This window comes from Phalacrocorax aristotelis, chromosome 2 (assembly GCF_949628215.1).
Source record: "Phalacrocorax aristotelis chromosome 2, bGulAri2.1, whole genome shotgun sequence".
Lineage (NCBI taxonomy): Eukaryota > Metazoa > Chordata > Aves > Suliformes > Phalacrocoracidae > Phalacrocorax > Phalacrocorax aristotelis.
Genome location: NC_134277.1, coordinates 1491295 through 1508310, shown reverse-complemented (window position 1 = coordinate 1508310; position 17016 = coordinate 1491295). Strand labels below are relative to the sequence as shown.

General features: G+C 42.2%; 1 protein-coding gene across 16 annotated transcripts in view; it reads right to left on the bottom strand.

Annotated features, from left to right (window-relative positions):
* Positions 1-17016, bottom strand: part of SMARCD3 (SWI/SNF related BAF chromatin remodeling complex subunit D3) — a 107398-nt gene that overhangs the window by 30517 nt on the left and 59865 nt on the right. For 14 of the 16 annotated variants that reach the window (XM_075082054.1, XM_075082051.1, XM_075082062.1 and 11 more), the window contains one exon: positions 10194-10316. The exons of the other annotated variants lie outside the window; for them this stretch is intronic. In XM_075082054.1, coding sequence (XP_074938155.1) covers positions 10194-10316 — 123 coding nt within the window. The remainder of the gene's footprint in view (positions 1-10193; positions 10317-17016) is intronic. 16 annotated transcript variants of the gene reach the window in all.

The window sequence follows — 17016 nt, the reverse complement described above, 5'->3', positions numbered from 1 at the left end:
AGGGACCTGCACAGGCTGGATGGTTGGGCCAGAGCCAACGGTATGAGATTCAACAAGGCCAAGGGACAGGTCCTGCACTTGGGTCACACCAACTCCAGGCAACGCTACAGCCTTGGGGAGGAGTGGCTGGAGAGCTGCCTGGATGAAAAGTGCCTGGGGGTGCTGGCTGACAGCTGCCTGAACATGAGCCGGCAGTGTGCTCAGGCGGCCAAGAAGGCCAATGGCATCCTGGCTTGTATCAGGAATAGTGTGGCCAGCAGGAGCAGGGAGGTGATAGAGCCCCTGTGCTCGGCACTGGTGAGGCCACACCTCGAGTACTGTGTTCAGTTTTGCGCCCCTCACTACAAGAAGGACATCGAGGTGCTGGAGCGTGTCCAGAGAAGGGCAACGAAGTTGGTGAAGGGTCTAGAGAACAAGTCTTATGTGGAGCGGCTGAGGGAGCTGGGGTTGTTTAGTCTGAAGAGGAGGCTGAGGGGAGACCTTATCACTGTCTACAACTACCTGACAGGAGGTTGTAGCGAGGCGGGGGTCGGTCTCTTCTCTGTAGTAACAAGCGATAGGACGAGAGGAAATGGCCTCAAGCTGCGCCAGGGGAAGTTTAGGTTGGATATTAGGAAAAACTTCTTCACCAAAAGGGTTGTCAAACGTTAGCACAGGCTGCCCAGGGAAGTGCTTGAGTCTCCATCCCTGGAGGTATTTAAAAGAAGGGTAGACGTGGTGCTTGAGGATATGGTTTAGTGGTGGACTTGGCAGTGATAGGTTAGCGGTTGGACTCGATGATCTTAAGGGTCTTTTCCAACCTTAATGATTCTATGATTCTATGATTCTAAAATACAGAGCATAAAGTCTCCTTGCCTGAAGACACACACCCAAAATCACTGCACTCAGTTCATTTATCAGTACTCCTAGGTCCACAATAATGTCAAGTTCATATCCAGAAGGCTCTGAGTGTGACATATTCTTCCATCTCCAGTTGAGCAACTCCATCTCATCCAGGCAGGAAACGATACCACATCACCAAGTTATGTGCAACTTGGTTACTGTGCAGCTGAAATACAGCGGTGGAATAACCCTGTGAAAGAAGCCATTACCATTCAACAAAGTCTGCAAATTTCTTAGCAATGCACATTACAGCACAGATCCAAAATCTATTCTCCTCTTGGTATGGTGGCTTCTCAGAGAACAGAAAAGCAACCAAGCAAAACCTGTGGTCTTTTTTTTTTACTGGTAGGATTCTTAGTAGCTTGGAGCAAAAACTAAGGAGAAAACTTACAGCTCTAGGGCAAGAAGAAAGCATCACATTTCATTTCTTCAGACACACTAAAACTTTACCACCCACAACGACAATACTCAACAGGGGGGGAACTTCCTGGGGACTTGATCAACACTGTCAATCAAATGATCTTTTGTCCAAAAATCAATAAATGCTTAATCTGCTTATTCTGTAAGACACACATCTTTAACATGCATCTTTGACTTGTCTTCAGCAAAATGAACTTGAAATAGCAGCCATATTAAAAAGAAAAGCCTTCCCCAAAAAGCATTGTATTTCACTTACAATTTCTCCTTGAGAAAAAGAAAAGGAAAAAAGAAGCATATGTGACAGAAGATTGGTGGTGTCAGCAATGAACTACTGCAAAGGTCTGAGCTACGACAGCAGCACAAATGGTGGGGAGCTCATGTGGAATAAAACAGATCTAAACAGGAGGCTGACAGGAACGCTGGAGCAGCAGAACTACAGTTTTTTCTCTCTTTAAGTTCTTCAATGTCATCTTCACACAAATCAATACAGCTTTTTGTCAAAGCAAATGGGTGAAATGCTAGAAATCCGTCAAATCCTTCAGAAAACTACCTGTTTTATAGTGTCACTTTTTTTTTCAGTTTTCAGTAGTATTAAATCCTTAAAAAGTCAAATCAGAAACTAAGCATCTGAAGATACCATGATCAGTGTGACATTCCCAAGACAAATCTCCATTAAGTGCTAAAGTTAAATTTTCCTTCAGTGAACTCTCAGGTAGGACACAATACCTCCAGGGCACTTACAGGGAAGTTGTCCTTGGGATTTCAAATGAATTAACTAAGTTATCAGCAGAAAGTCTATTGCTGACTGAATCAAGGAAATCTGGCTGCCGATCCTACGAATAGTTTTGCGTTAAGAGGTCTCTATGCACATCTTAAGGACGGATTTCTCAACACAGCACAAAAACCTCATGCATAAAGCACAGTAAAGATTAAAATCTGTGTTTCTGTCTTTGCATATAGAGTAACTGTTTTGTGGTCACATAAAAGCTTTTTAGGAAGCAAAAAAACCAGTGGAAGATAAAGTAACATGGAGATTAGAAATCAGGAGACAAAAAGAACAATGACCACTAATAACAAATATTCAAGTCTGACCATTATAAAAGAATCAAATGAAGCAGAAAGGGTCCACATCAGAACTGGAAGATAGGGGTATTGCTCACCCAGAGTAGCAGCAAACAGCTATGTCAAAATTTGTGGAAGAAACAAAATTAGTTAGGTAAGTCATGACAACAAAAGATGGACAAGAACTTAAAAATGTCCAACCCAAAGCAGGAAAATTAGTGACTTGGTAGAATATGCAAGTATCATGAATACTAAAAGGAACTACCCAATATTTACTGAGTTCAAAATTGCACCAACACATGAAAAAACACCTGTAGACAGTTCTATAAAAACTTCATCCAAATAAAACCCTCCAAAAAGTAGAACAAATGTTATAGAGGAATAAAAGGGAGAATAGTATGCACAACAGTCTATAAAATCAGTTATAGCAGGTTATTTGGCAGTTGTATACTATCTCAGGAAGAGAATCCAGGAGGTGTATGCCGATGGGTGATAAGAATAGCTAGGTACACTGAAAAATTCTTCCTCTAGAGTGACTGGGAGGACTGAATTTTTTACCTAAGAGAACAATAAGGAACATGAGAGACATATTTAAAATATGGGCCGATCTAAAGAAAGAGATTAGGTGTTTGCATTTTCCTTTATCTCACAATGCAAAAAGCAGAACACATAAAATTATGCCACAAGACCAAAAATACAAACCTGATCAATGGAAGTATATAATGTATGCTATACAAAGCATAATGAATCATAATTAACCCATAGAACTCCTTGTAACGGAGCACAGATTTAAAACTTGTGCAGTTTTTAAGCCAGAAGACACTTTATTGTCCAGTTCAATTTCCTGTGCAACACGGGTGCTAGTCATTCATCAGACAGGGTAGCTCTTTTAAAAAGACATGCAGTGTTGACGTAAAGACTTGACATAATGAAAAATCTATTACAACTATGATAGCCTGCTCTAGTGGTCATAAATATGCACATTAATCAGTCTTGACTGGTTTATTTTTGAACTACCAGCTGTTGGACCAAAGCCAAAAGCTCTTTAAAATAAATCAAAACAGAACAAAAAACAGGGAAGGGGCTGCAGTGGCTATATTATGTACAGATCCCAAGAAAATCCAGTCATCTCAATATATGAGAATTTTAAAAGATGTCAGACCTTTCTGTGTGTTAATATAAACTGAACTCTACTGGAATTTAGGTGAAACTGTTACCTACAGTTGGAAGGGTTTCTGGCACCTTCCTATCAAGTATTTAGCACTGGAGCACATTAACCAAAGAGGCTGTGGAGTCTCCCACCTTGGAGATGTTCAAAAGCCACCTGGACATGGTCCTGAGCTACCAGCTCTAGGTGGCGCAGCTTGAGAAGTGGGGTTGGACAAGATGACCTCCAGAGGTCCCTTCCAACCTCAACCAATCTGTGCTCCTCTTCCTGGTCACTATTAGCAAGGACACTGATCCACACCAACCTCATAATTCCTGTTGTCACTGCATGTGGGAGAGGAAGGGTGATTATGCAAGATTTAACCACATTCTCATCAAGTACTTAAGCTAGTTTGTGATGGATTAAGAATGCACAGATACATTGCCTGTTTCTGTCGAGGCTGGGGAACTTTTTGCCCAGTGGCTTGATTCAGTCCTGACTAGTTAAAAGCAGCGTAGTACGGTAAGGCTGCAGGAGCAGTCTCTGACAGTAACTAACTAGCCAGGCAACGAGCCAACCAGTAATGCAGTAACACATGTGGTGTGGTCCCATTGGCAACTCAGTCCTCTCAATAATAACATGCAAGAACACCCAGATCAGTCTAGAGAAGACAACCCAGGAAATCCTAGGACCAAGTTCAAGGGGTGTCCAAAACGAGGTGGACTCACCTAAAGCCCACCAACTCTGAGGTGACCCTCAAAGATCGGGTGACTGCAGATCAATACACCTGTTAAGGCTAAGGATGGTAAGACACAAATCATGGCCCATCTCTCCCAGTGTATAACCTCATACTAACCAGAGGATATGTCTGTTGCTGGACTGATCTCCTCACACTAGGGAAACTGTAAGCTATTTGGCTTTTTTTAATTTTGTAAATTTTATGGTTGATTATAAAAGATGAGAAAATTCCTAATAAAAACACCCTCAATAAATTGTTTTGTTTAAATTGAAATTGCCATAAATTCTGTTTTGCCTTCAACATATTTATACTTTAAATGGCTTGTGCTGACATTTCCCCTGAAGAGTTTTAAAATGTCTTATCATAACCACTAGAGAGCTTGATGAAGTTCACCAGTGGGCCTAGGGTCACTGAGCTGGCAGCAACAGTAAGTCCAGGTCACAGGTCTGTATCATGTAATGCTTTTCAGAACCTAGGAAGATAACAATTTCAAAAATGAAACCTTTGTTTCCCTTCCTACATTTGGAGGAATTTTGCTTCTCTGACAATTACCTCTTTCTTATGTTAAGCCTAAAATTTACTCAGTCATCCTTCCCCATTTGTTCTTGTGCCAGCCTTGTCATTCAGCCTAAATGTCGATACTTCTCCTCTACCAAAAAGGCAGCCAATCTCAGTCCCTCCCAATTTTTTTTTGTGTTCACATATAAAAGCCAAGTGGCATTCACAAGGTGAATCTTCCTTTCCCGAGGCTGTTACAGAGGCTCTTTTTTCGCATGATCATTCTAGTTTGAACTGTTGATTTTGAGCATTGACAACACTGTGTTCCAGCTTTAACAATTAGATGACATATCACTAGGGTCTTCTGCAGCAACACTAGAACTTTTCTTTTGCTGCAGGAAATTCTATTTACTGACTTATCCCACGTTTTTTCCTCTCAGTTGCATCACATTAAGTATAAGGTTATTATCAAGATAATAAACCTCACCTTTAATGATGTTTCAAATCAGTTGGTAATTATTTTATAGCAGAAATTCCTCCAATTAAACCCAGCCAGCACCAAGACCAACATGACAATCACAGAAAAGGAATTACACTGCCCAAGTGCCACAGACCTCAAAGTGCAGAGGGGAATCTACCAGAGCTAAAAAGTGATAGAGCTGCCACTGCTCTCAGTTACCTTAAATTTTCTTTAGTAATCCCCACCTCTTTCTTCATAACATCCCATGAAGAATGAATAAAATTATTTGCTCAAGTTGGGGTAAATGATACCTACTGCATTTGTTGATTCAAATGAGCACAGTTTGATTCCAGGAGCTCAGTGACAGTAGGGTTCAGAATATGACACAAAAATCTTCACAAATTATTGGTTCTTTGGATTCTCAAGGTTTAGAACTCAGTACACAGAAAAGATGAGAGCCCCTTAGAACACTAGAACTGCAGAGCTCGTGTATGAGGTTCTGCGGACACAAGGAATACTGAGCAAAAAAACCCCAGTCTTGCCTGAGAGGCCAGAGGACCAGGCAGAAACCTCAGTGTTTCAGAAAAAATGCAAATTCCTTTCTGCCAACAATCCAATAGCTAATTCACCAACCATCCCAAGACCTGAAAAGGAGCGTGCTGGTTTTGGCTGGGGTACAGTTAATTTTCTTCATATTAGCTAGTATGGGGCTATGTTTTGGATTTGTGCTGGAAACAGTGCTGATAACACAGGGGTGTTTTAGTTACTGCTGAGCAGGGCTTACACAGAGTCAAGGCCTCTTCTGCTCCTCACCCCACCCACCAGCGAGTAGGCTGAGGGTGCAGAAGAAGCTGGGAGAGGACACAGCTGGGACAGCTGACCCCAGCTGGCCAAAGGAATATTCCATACTGTATGATGTATGATTGATATATGGTGCTTAGTTGCCAGCTGGGGTTAAACCATGACAGTGGGGAAAAAATCTCCACTAACAGAACCAGGGAGAGAGACATTGTGACTGTACTCAGATGCTAGTACTCTTTTTTAACCTAAAAATGGAGAACTTGGGAGTAGATTGTTTAGTCTGAGGAAATGCAACTACACACAGACCTGGTAAACAAAATGTCCCACACCATTTCACTGCAAAAGAGTGGCAGTCCCTGGAAAACAGTCGCTGGTTTGGGTGAGACCAAACTGCTGTCTGTGGTGCCAGGACTTGGAGCAGGAGCCTTGCTTGTGGGATGAGTCACTAGATGCCCTGATTCAAGCCTTGGGATGAAAATCGTCTCAGTCTTAAAGTTATATTTATGTCCACAACTGACCAGTTATCTCAGGCTTAGACAATAGAGACAAATAGGCACTTTTTAGGGCATGATTTATCTACATTCTTATAAATATCTACTTCTGTATAAGAAGAACTGTGCCCTGAACTCCATTGCCTACACTGACTGTCTCGACTACAAATGGAGCCCGGAGTGACTAGCTTACATCTAAATAATACAATGTAGATGTCTATACTTAGCCCAATAAATCCCACTCCCAAAGTCCACCATGGCCCTAGCTGTCCAGATTTTCAGTAATGCATTCTTCTTTAATGACAGTACTTTCCTGGAGTTGAGCCATATGTTTTCGGTTTCCTTCAGGCCATGGAGCTTGCTATATCTGTACCTCTAGCCATACTGCAGTCAGTCCTGTCTGCCTGACTCCCTCCTAAAAAGTTCCTTCTGGAATTCTGAACACATGAGTGGGTGGGTCTTCTATAAAGTCAGTGCAAGGACTCTTGCGACAAGTGGCATGCAGCAAATTCTGCTCTGCGGATGAGGAATTCTGACACTCTCATGACAGATGTAGTCCAAGAATGTAGGACTGACAAGAAGAGGAGAGAACACAATAGTACCCAACAGACAGAAAGAAGACCAGGCAGGATCTCGACTGGAAAAGCTGGCAGCTGAGAAGGGTTGCTGACAGTGGTAAAGTGAGCTGGCAGGTGCTAAAAGCCATTACATCCTCTTCAACCAACCTCACAACCCCAAGGTCTCCTTGCTCTCTGAGCAATCCCACAGCTGTCATCTGTATCAGCAGTGCAGCTGTTCGCAGAAGATCCAAGTAGGATCAACAGGCCCAGCATATTTTTTGCACTGTCCTCAAAAGTGTTTGAAACACTTCCCCCTAAAATTACTCCAGAATAGTTTTCAGAGAGAGAAAAACAGCCTGAGCAACTAGACCATAAACCTGTGGTGCTCAAAGACTGTTTCTAGCTACAACTCCACCACTGTGACCAATATGATAACTGCAATTACAACTGATAATTCTGAGCAGTCCTGCATATCCCCTACATATTATCACATACCTGAGACAAATTTAAACAATTACAATCCCAATTTGGGAACCATTGTTTTAAGGCAAATACTTCAAAATTACAAGAGCTTTGATAAGAGCTGGAAATGCAGAGATAACTTCTATTATTGTTACCAATACTCCAACTGTAATAAAATGAAAATAGTTAACAGCAGAACAACCCAAATTTGTCTAGGCTTAGCTCTGTTTTGACAGGTCTTGAATTTCACAGCTGCTACATGCTAAGTCTAGACATGAATTTGAAAAACATCTGTTTGATCATTCTTTAGATGTTAACTAGCTGAGTAACTGATATTTAAAATGTGTTTGCTGAGCCCTAGATGGAAACAGAATTTTCTGTCTCTAGTTTCTGCAGACTGTTGTGTTTCCTACACTCTTCCCCATTACAGCCACTGAATATCTCCATTGTACAGTTTAGAGCTGGAACCTTATCCAACCTAGGGCAATTCCCTAGTTAAAGAGTTTGCCACAGAATAAACATCCTCCTGCAGATTTATGAATGCAAGTCTAAGTCTTCAATTACTCTTAAACACAGCCAAGGTCCTAGCTGGCTTAAAATAATGGTGTTCTACCCACATTAAGAAGATAAGACAAATTATTCCTTCTGAAAGTCCAATCTACAACTATATACAACACTTTTTGGCTACAAACTTGTGATTTAAACCATCCGCACTTTGGTTTCCTATCTATAAAATAGGTATGTTAATGGAACTTAATTTTTTCTTGTTTCATATATATCAATTGGAAAAATATCAGAGGTAAAAGCCTTCCACATCTTATCAGATACTTGTACAAACAGAATGGAATCTTGATCTTAGTTGGGATGATACCCATTACTGTGGGACAGGAAAGAACGACAGCTTTACTTCACAGTAGACATAGAGCTACAAAACTCTTCATACTACAGGATTTACTATATGAATGAATATTAACATTCAATATAGTCACAAGAACTTACAATTAAGACATGAAAATAAATTCTTCACAATGAGAGTGGCCAAACATTGGAACAGATTGCCTGAAGAGGCTGCGAAACCTCCATCCTTAGAAATTTTCAAAACTCAACAAGCGCTTGACAACCCTGTTCTGAGCAGGAGATTGAACTAGATGACTTCTACAGTTTCCTCCTATCTAAACTTTTCCATGATTCAGTTGAATAGACTCAGAAAACTTCAGAAAAGACCATTCAGTAGGATACTATGAACAGTGAAGTGCTGGACTTGATCTAACAGATATTGCAGAAAATGTCATCCATTCTTTTCTTACATGAATCACAGAATCCCAGGTTGTAAGGGACCTCAGGGATCATCTAGTCCAACCTTTCTAGGAAGAGCCCAGCCTAGACAAGATGGCCCAGCACCCTGTCCAGACAAATCCTAAAGGTGTCCAATATGGACATGGAGTCAACCACTTCCCTGGGGAGATTATTCCAATGGTGGCAGTCCTCAATGTGAAAAATTTCCCTCTCGTGTCGAATCAGAATCTCCCCAAGAGCAACTTGTGTCCATTCTCCCTTGTCCTCTCCATGGGACTCCATGTAAAAAGGGAGTCTCCATCTTCTTTGTAGCTGCCCCTTAAGTACTGGTACATGGGGATGAGATCCCCTCTGAGCCTCCTTTTCTCAAGGCTGAACAAACCCAGTTCTCCCAGCCTATCCTCGTATGGCAGCTTCCCAGTGCTCTGATCATCCTGGTGGCCCTTCTCTGGACCCCTTCCAGCCTGTCCACATCCTTTTTATATAGAGGGGAGCAGAACTGCACACAGTACTCCAGGTGTGGCCTGACAAGTGCTGAGTAGAGCGGGATAATGACTTTATCTCTGCTGGTGATGCCCTTTTTGATGCAACCCAGCATCCTGTTGGCCTTCTTGGCTGCAGCAGCCACTGTCCACTCATGTTGAGCTTTCTGTCCACCAGGACCCCCAGGTCCCTTCCCACAGAGCTGCTCTCCAGCCAGGTGGATCCCAGTCTGTGCTGCACTCCCGGATTATGTTTTCCCAGGTGCATGACCTTACACTTCTCCTTGTTGACCTTCATAAGGTTCTTCCTGGCCCACTCCTCCAGCCTATCCAGATCTCCCTGCAGAGCAGCTCTCCCTTCTGGAGTGTCTACTTCCCGACTCAACTTGGTGTCATCCACAAACTTCATCAGGCTACACTTGATGCCACTATCCATCCCTTTACAGACTATGTACATGTATACATTTTTGCATGATCTTTAACAATTTTTCTGTAAGTAAGCCTTCCCATTATATGTTCTGTTATTCCCCAAGTTTAGCTTTTGACTGAATTCTAACAGGAAATTTAATACATCTCTCAGCACACCCCTCTAATCTCTTATTTTCTTCTAATTGTTCTAATACAAAGTTCCAAAACCAGTGTTTATTTATCCAGAAGCTATTATTCCCCTTATTAAAGGTATTCAGAAGCTAGAGCTAGTAATATCCATGGAATTCTCTCCACCAATTTTCTATGCATGCTGCTCCCCAGCTGCTTATTCTTAGGACCTTTGCCTGACCTGTTTCAAAATATCTCTGTTAACAGGCCTTTTACTGGAAAGATCATTCTACCATATAATACAAAGATTATTTTTTTTCCCCACTAACTCAATCTACAAATTTTTCATGACATACCTTCATTGGCCTCTTCAGCGCTTCCTGAATATCCACACGCTTCCGCATAATGGTCTGGTCTAGTTTGCGTTCAAAGGCCAACAGATCCATGTAGGCCTGGGACTCAGGAACCAGCTCCCGGATCTGAGAAGGAAGCAAGGAATATCCAAGCACTGGAAGCAAAAATGTTCTGTGTTCCAGAGCAGTAATACTGACACCTTCCCAGCCCTTAGACAGATGTGCTCAGAAGGACTTATCCCTAAGGCAGTAGTTCCCAATTAGCAGGACAGGTCTCAGTGGCATGGTACAAATACATGACTGAAAAGGTGGAGCACAGAACTAAAGATAATGAACTCTGGAAGACCCCAGCTACATCCACAAGGCCTGAATCATGGCTGATTTTTTTCAAGTGAGGCTTTGCTACAAGCAGCCTGGGAGCCACTGCTCTCGGCAACGCAAAGTAAGGTGAATTTGTCCTGTTTAAACTAGAAAAACTGCTGGGTCTCTCTAGACTAAAAATAAAGGGTGCATGTTTACGTTGATTTTTTTAAAAACAAATGTTACCCATCCTAAGCAATAACTGCCATTTAGGAAGTCAACCTCTGTCAACGCATCTTCTTGCCTGAGGTGAAATTGACCTTTACATCAAAGGTTCAACATGACCAGCTATGAGGTCTCAACTTATGATCTTGCCAACTTCTATTGGTGTTTTAATAGCCTAGCTAAACTACATTAATTTTACCAACAAACCCCCTTTTTATTTTCTCTTTCCCAGAGAAGTTCGCAGAGGAGATGATATGAAGTAGGTTAGGAGGAAGACCTAATGATCTGAGCTTAGAAATGGGCAAGTATACACTTATATGAAAAACCTGTTCTTAACTGGGAATAACTCATGCAGGCAAACAATAAAAGAAAGGAACTGTAAGTAATTATAATGAATCTACTAGACTGCCTCAGCTATTTGTACAACATTCACTCTAGTTCCCACCTAACTAAAATATTTAACTGTTAGAATACTTCTGTTCTATAGGAATTAAAGCTAGTTGGTATTGCTGTTTTGTTTAGAATCAGAAGTCTACAGTTTTAATTGGGTGTAAGCTACAAACACCTATATGAGAGACACCAGGCATACACCTGTTCACTATATTCTGCAATGACATAAGAACTATTGCACAAGGTCATCCTAACAGTCCATCTCTCCTAGTACTGTGTCTCTAACAGCATTTAAAAGTTGTTACCCTTTAGTACCTACAACAACCTGAGGCACGGCATTCCAGAACCTCAATAGACAGTGTGTGAAGAAGTACCTCCCTTCTGCTCATTTTGAACCTGCCAACTGTTAGATTTATTTGATGCCATCTTCTTGCATAGCTGGAGCAGCAGTGGGCAGGCATTCCCTATGAACCTTCTCCATACTGCTCATACATTTTACATTTTTTTTTTGTCATCCCTTTCTTAATATTTCCTTTTTCCAGCCTAAAGAGGAGCAATTCCTCCCTTCTGTATTTAGACTGATCAAGACTATCAAATAAATGTCCTTTTCAACCTTATTTATTTGTTTGTTTCAAGATGCTAGAACACCTGCTCTATTTACAGCAGGACTGACACTTTGGAGAAGAAGAAACCATGGAGCCAAAAACTCTGTTCAGCTTTAGCTGAATCGCTATATTTTAAACTGCTTGTATTCGTTCAAAGTCTTAGTATCAGAAGAATAACAAAAGAACAACACATTTTTTAAAGCGAAGCACGAAGAGCAAGCATTGCCCTGGAAACATCAAGGAATTGCCAGACAGCCTGCAGAATAAAGACAGCTAGGCAATACTTCCTTCCCACAGTGAATACAAATCATTGGACCTAACGAAATACCCCAATGCTTTTATCCTGTTCCACACAGAAGAAGAGTCCTCAGTTCCTTTGACACAGAGGAAATTAATCATACTATACTGCAGTCAATTAAAAATTCTGAACCCAGAACACAGTTGTAGTCTTTTAACTCCAAGTTCTAGCACAGTCAGTTAATGAACTCCTAAGCACATGATGAAGCAGGGAGCTGGCCTACACAGCCCTCAAGATAAAGCATATACTACAGCTATGATACAACCTTTCCAGATTGTTCACAGGGTACTGGACCCAGGATCTAATGAAATTTCTAATTAGTTTGTAGAAACAGCAGTAATCTTCAATAAGTATTTCTATTGCACACTTTTACATCTCTCACCACATGAAAGTGAAAAGGTATTTCCTATTCCATTCCTACAACCAAACTGAATGTTAAAATTTATAACATGTTAAGAAAGCATAAACACTTTAAAATCAGCCAACAAAGATAATGCTGCATATAATGCCTTAAACTGCAAATGGCTGCAGGTTGGGCGAGTATTTGGGAGAAGAACTGTACTTGTCTGTGTTTGTACGCTTCTCTAGGTATGTGTTATGGTCACAGTGAAGATGGGATACTTGGCTAGACCAAAGGTCCACCCAGGCCAGTTTGGTTGCTCTTACAGTCTTTTGCTTTCTCATGCTTCTATTGGAATAATCATTTGGAGGCATGATAACGTTCCAATGTCATACTTTTTCCCAATTTCCTCTCAAGAGTGAGAGGAAAATTTAACGGGAGCCAGAGCAGTATCCCATCACAATGAAGAATTTTCTTTGTTTCTGATACATCTTAGCTTGAAAAGATAAAGGTATTCTTACACTTCAGGATACTCTTACACTCTGACCAGTAGCACATATTTCATTTTTCTTCATCGGAAACTGAACCCCAGTTATCTTAGTGTTTATGTGATACAGATCTGTACAGCCTGCCTAATTCCTTATTCCTGCATGGTTTGCCCTAACTGAAAAGTTCATAGCTCCCTGCAAGTCTCCTCTCTTCTTCTACAAAAGTTCTAACTATAAATCTGTAGAGTATTTCAAGACTTGAATTCTTCATTCTGGCCTTTATCTATTTCAAGAAACTAAAAAAGCACCTAGCAGCATCATCTTATCGTCTGAGGTTTTGAAGCACGTATGTTAATGCTTATCTTAGAATTACATGGATAACTGGAATAAATTATTATTAACATTACTAGGATAGTGTCTTTCTAGAGGCTAGGGGTTTTTTTTTCCCTACTGTGAAAATTCAAATGTTTCAAAATTTTAAAAATTAATATGAATAATTATTATTTTTAAAAATCATGGAAATAAAGGATGAAAGTGCATAATTTATCGACGGTGACAAAAGAATGGAAAAAATCATCAAAGCAGGGGCAGAGAGGACAGTGTGCAGGGAACAGCATGATGGAAGAGGCTCTCACAATTTCCTTGTAAAAGTAGCACAATGTGGGGACCCCATCACGCGTGCCTGCAAACATATGTGCAAGGCTTGTGAAACAGACAGGATCAGAAGCCAGTGAACAGCTGCAACACTATGAAGTCTGGGATATGAAAAACATCACAGGATAGCTTGTATGACTGGCACAGTACGACAGCGTGGAAGGCAATGACAACACGCTGCACACTAGGGAAGGCTTCATCCAAATGCTGGGAGTTGCACTGGAACAGACAATGCTGCGAGGGGCATCGCCTACAAACCACCCGATCAAGGACACAAAGCCCGTCTTAGACATCTAGAGGAAGCCCATGGTTGCATGCCCTTGTACTCATGGAGGAATTTTAACCACGCTGACATCCGCTTTGAGGGCAGGAGCACGGGGCACAAGCACTACAGGAGATTTCTGGATTGGACTGATGACAGTTCTTGACACAGGTGATCAACAAGCCAACAAGGAGAGATGCTCTGCCAGACCTGTTACACAGAAGGAACAACTGTTTGGGAATGTGAAGCTTCAGGGCAGCCCTAGCTACCGCAACCATGAGATGGCAGAGTTTGCAATCCTGAGAGAATCAAGCAAGACCTGGACTTCAGGAGAGCAGGTTTTGGCTTGCTCAGGGATCTGCTCGAAAGATCCTTTGGGACAATAGGGATCCCTGGAGGACAAAGGATTCACTGAATATCTAGTAAAACCACAATTTGTATAGACAACTGTTTAAGCCTCATTATTCACAAAATAATTTGGATCATAAGGACCTTTAGGAGTCATGCAGACCTACTGCTGCACTAAACAGGCTGAAATTAAAACAGGACCTTGTCCAGTTGGGTTCTCAAAACCTCCAACCAAGGATGGACATTCCCACAGCATCTTTTGGCAGCCTGTTCCAATGCTTTAGTACCATCATGATTAAAAAAAAAATAAATTCCTTATACTGGGTCAATTGCCCATGTTGTAGTGAGTTTCTGTTGCCTCTCATCCTATTATTGTGCACCTCCAAGAGAAGGCTGGCTCTGTCTTTTCTTCACCGTCCCATACGGCAGTTGCACTCACCAACAGTGTCTCCCTTCCCTCTTCTCTTCTCAAGGTTAGACAAACCCAGCTGTTGCAGCTTCTCTTTGTAGGCATGTGCTCCAGCCCCCAGACATTCTGGTGGTCCTCTGCAGGCCTCACTCCAGAACACCACGTTTTTCTATTCCTGTGCCCCAGGAGTCCCAGACGTAGTTTCACAAGTGTGGCATAGCAAGGAAAAGCCTCTTTCCTTGACTTGATGGCAATGCTTATGCTAATACAGCCCATTTTGCAGTTGAACCTTGTCACAGCTGGCTTACCTCACAGACTCATTCTCCGCTTGTTGTCCATGAGGACCCCCAGGTCCTCTCCTGCAAAACTGCCTTCTACCCAGTTGATGACCACCTGTACCACTCCATGGCATCATTCTATCCCAGGAGCAGAACTTGGTATTTGCTTTCATTGAACTTTACGATGTTGGACTGCCGTCCTGCTCTGTGGCCTGCCAAGGTCCCTCTGAAGAGCTGTGCTCTCCTGACTCTGACATAGGCTCAGGGACCTGGGAGGCCTGAGGACAGGATGCAGCAGGAGAAATGGAGGCAAAGACAACACTGAGTGTCTCGGCCTTTTCCATGGCTTTTGGAGAGCAGAACCAGACCCAGACTGGGGTTTTCCTTAGTCTTCCTTCTGCTGCTGATTCACTTGCACAAGGCTTTCTTGTTGCCTGCATGTCCACTGCAAGGTTCAATTCCAGCTGAGCTTTTACTTTCCTGATTTCATGCTTGCATGCTCAGGCACCGTTGTGCCGTTTCTCCTAGGTAGACCACCCCTGTTTACACCTCTGTGCACTCCCTCTTTGCCTTTGAGGTCAGTCAGGAATTCCCTGCTTAACCCTGCTGGCCTCCTGCCAGGCCTGCACAACTTAGTGCACATTGGTCTGATCATTCCCTTTTGCTTTGAAGAGGTTGCCTTTGAAGTTCAGCCAGCTTCCTGAGTCCCTTTGTCCTCCAGGGATCCCCATTGTCCCAAAGGATCTTTCGAGCAGATCCCTGAGCAAGCCAAAACCTGCTCTCCTGAAGTCCAGGTCTTGCTTGATTCTCTCAGGATTGCAAACTCTGCCATCTCATGGTTGCGGTAGCTAGGGCTGCCCTGAAGCTTCACATTCCCAAACAGTTGTTCCTTCTTTGTAACAGGTCTGGCAGAGCATCTCTCCTTGTTGGCTTGTTGATCACCTGTGTCAAGAACTGTCATCAGTCCAATCCAGAAATCTCCTGTAGTGCTTGTGCCCCGTGCTCCTGCCCTCAAAGCGGATGTCAGCGTGGTTAAAATTCCACCATGAGTACAAGGGCATGCAACCATGGGCATGCAACTATGCAACCAACTCCAGATGTCTAAGAAAGGCTTTGTCTCCTCCTCTGTCAGCAGATTGTCTGTAGCAGACAGCCACCTTGCTGTCACCTGCATAATTTAATTTTTGTTTAAACTAAAGAGAGTAAAAAAAAAATCCAGACATAGAAAAGTGTACTCTTCAGATTGATATTTCTTTCCAGGTGAAAGTTGGCTACTATTAAAGGTCCCAGAAAAAACTAATAAATAGAATTTGATCCATTCCAGGTAGGAAAAAGCAACTGGAGCTAAATTCTTCACTACACGAGCAGGACAAACAAACAACTTTCAGCAATCTGTTTTTTTTTTTGGGGGGGGGGGAGAATAAGGCACTAATAAATAGAGATTGGGCAACTTCTTAGAATTTTGCTAGCCTATAACTTGCATCTTGTGAGTCTCGATCCCTAAGAGATAGTGTTTCAAAGAGGATAAGCACCTAAGTTCTACACTGTTTATATTTGAATGTTTAATTCCATAAAGAAAGATACAGGTCACATCTATGAATTAGGATTATGAGGAGTCTTTATGAGCTATTCTCAAAGTTCTAGTAAAAGCAATTCCATAGCTCCTTTATGTTTGGTGGCTAGACAGCATCTGTGACCCAGCCAAACCTCTGAGGCATGCAGTCCAAAGAAACTACTGGAGAGATGACAGCAAAGTTAATCAACATGGAAAAGCATCAGCTCTAGAGCAGGGAGTCAGATGGTATATGAAAGCAACATTTCTGGAGTCTTCTGCTAGAGATGGTCTATGGAACAGCAGCAGGAAGGACATGCAAGGAAATTGGCCAGCTCCCTCGGCACCCACAGATGCAGTCTGTTGGGTACCATGGACCTGCATGGGTCAAGTTTTCTCAAGTAATCCCTGGCTCAATCCCTGTCCGTTGCTGGCTGTTCCTCTTGAATGTGTTCACTGATCACAGAGGTATGTGAGACATTGTTAGTGCAGACTGAGACAAAGAAGGCTTTGAGTACTTCAGACTTCTCTGTCTCTCACCACTGTATCACCCAGCCCACTCGGCACTGGGCACACATTTTCCTTGGTCAGCCTTTTATTACTAATGTAACAGTAGAAGCTTTCCTTGCTGCCCTTGACGTCCATTGGAAATCTCAACTCCAGCTGAGCTTTGACTT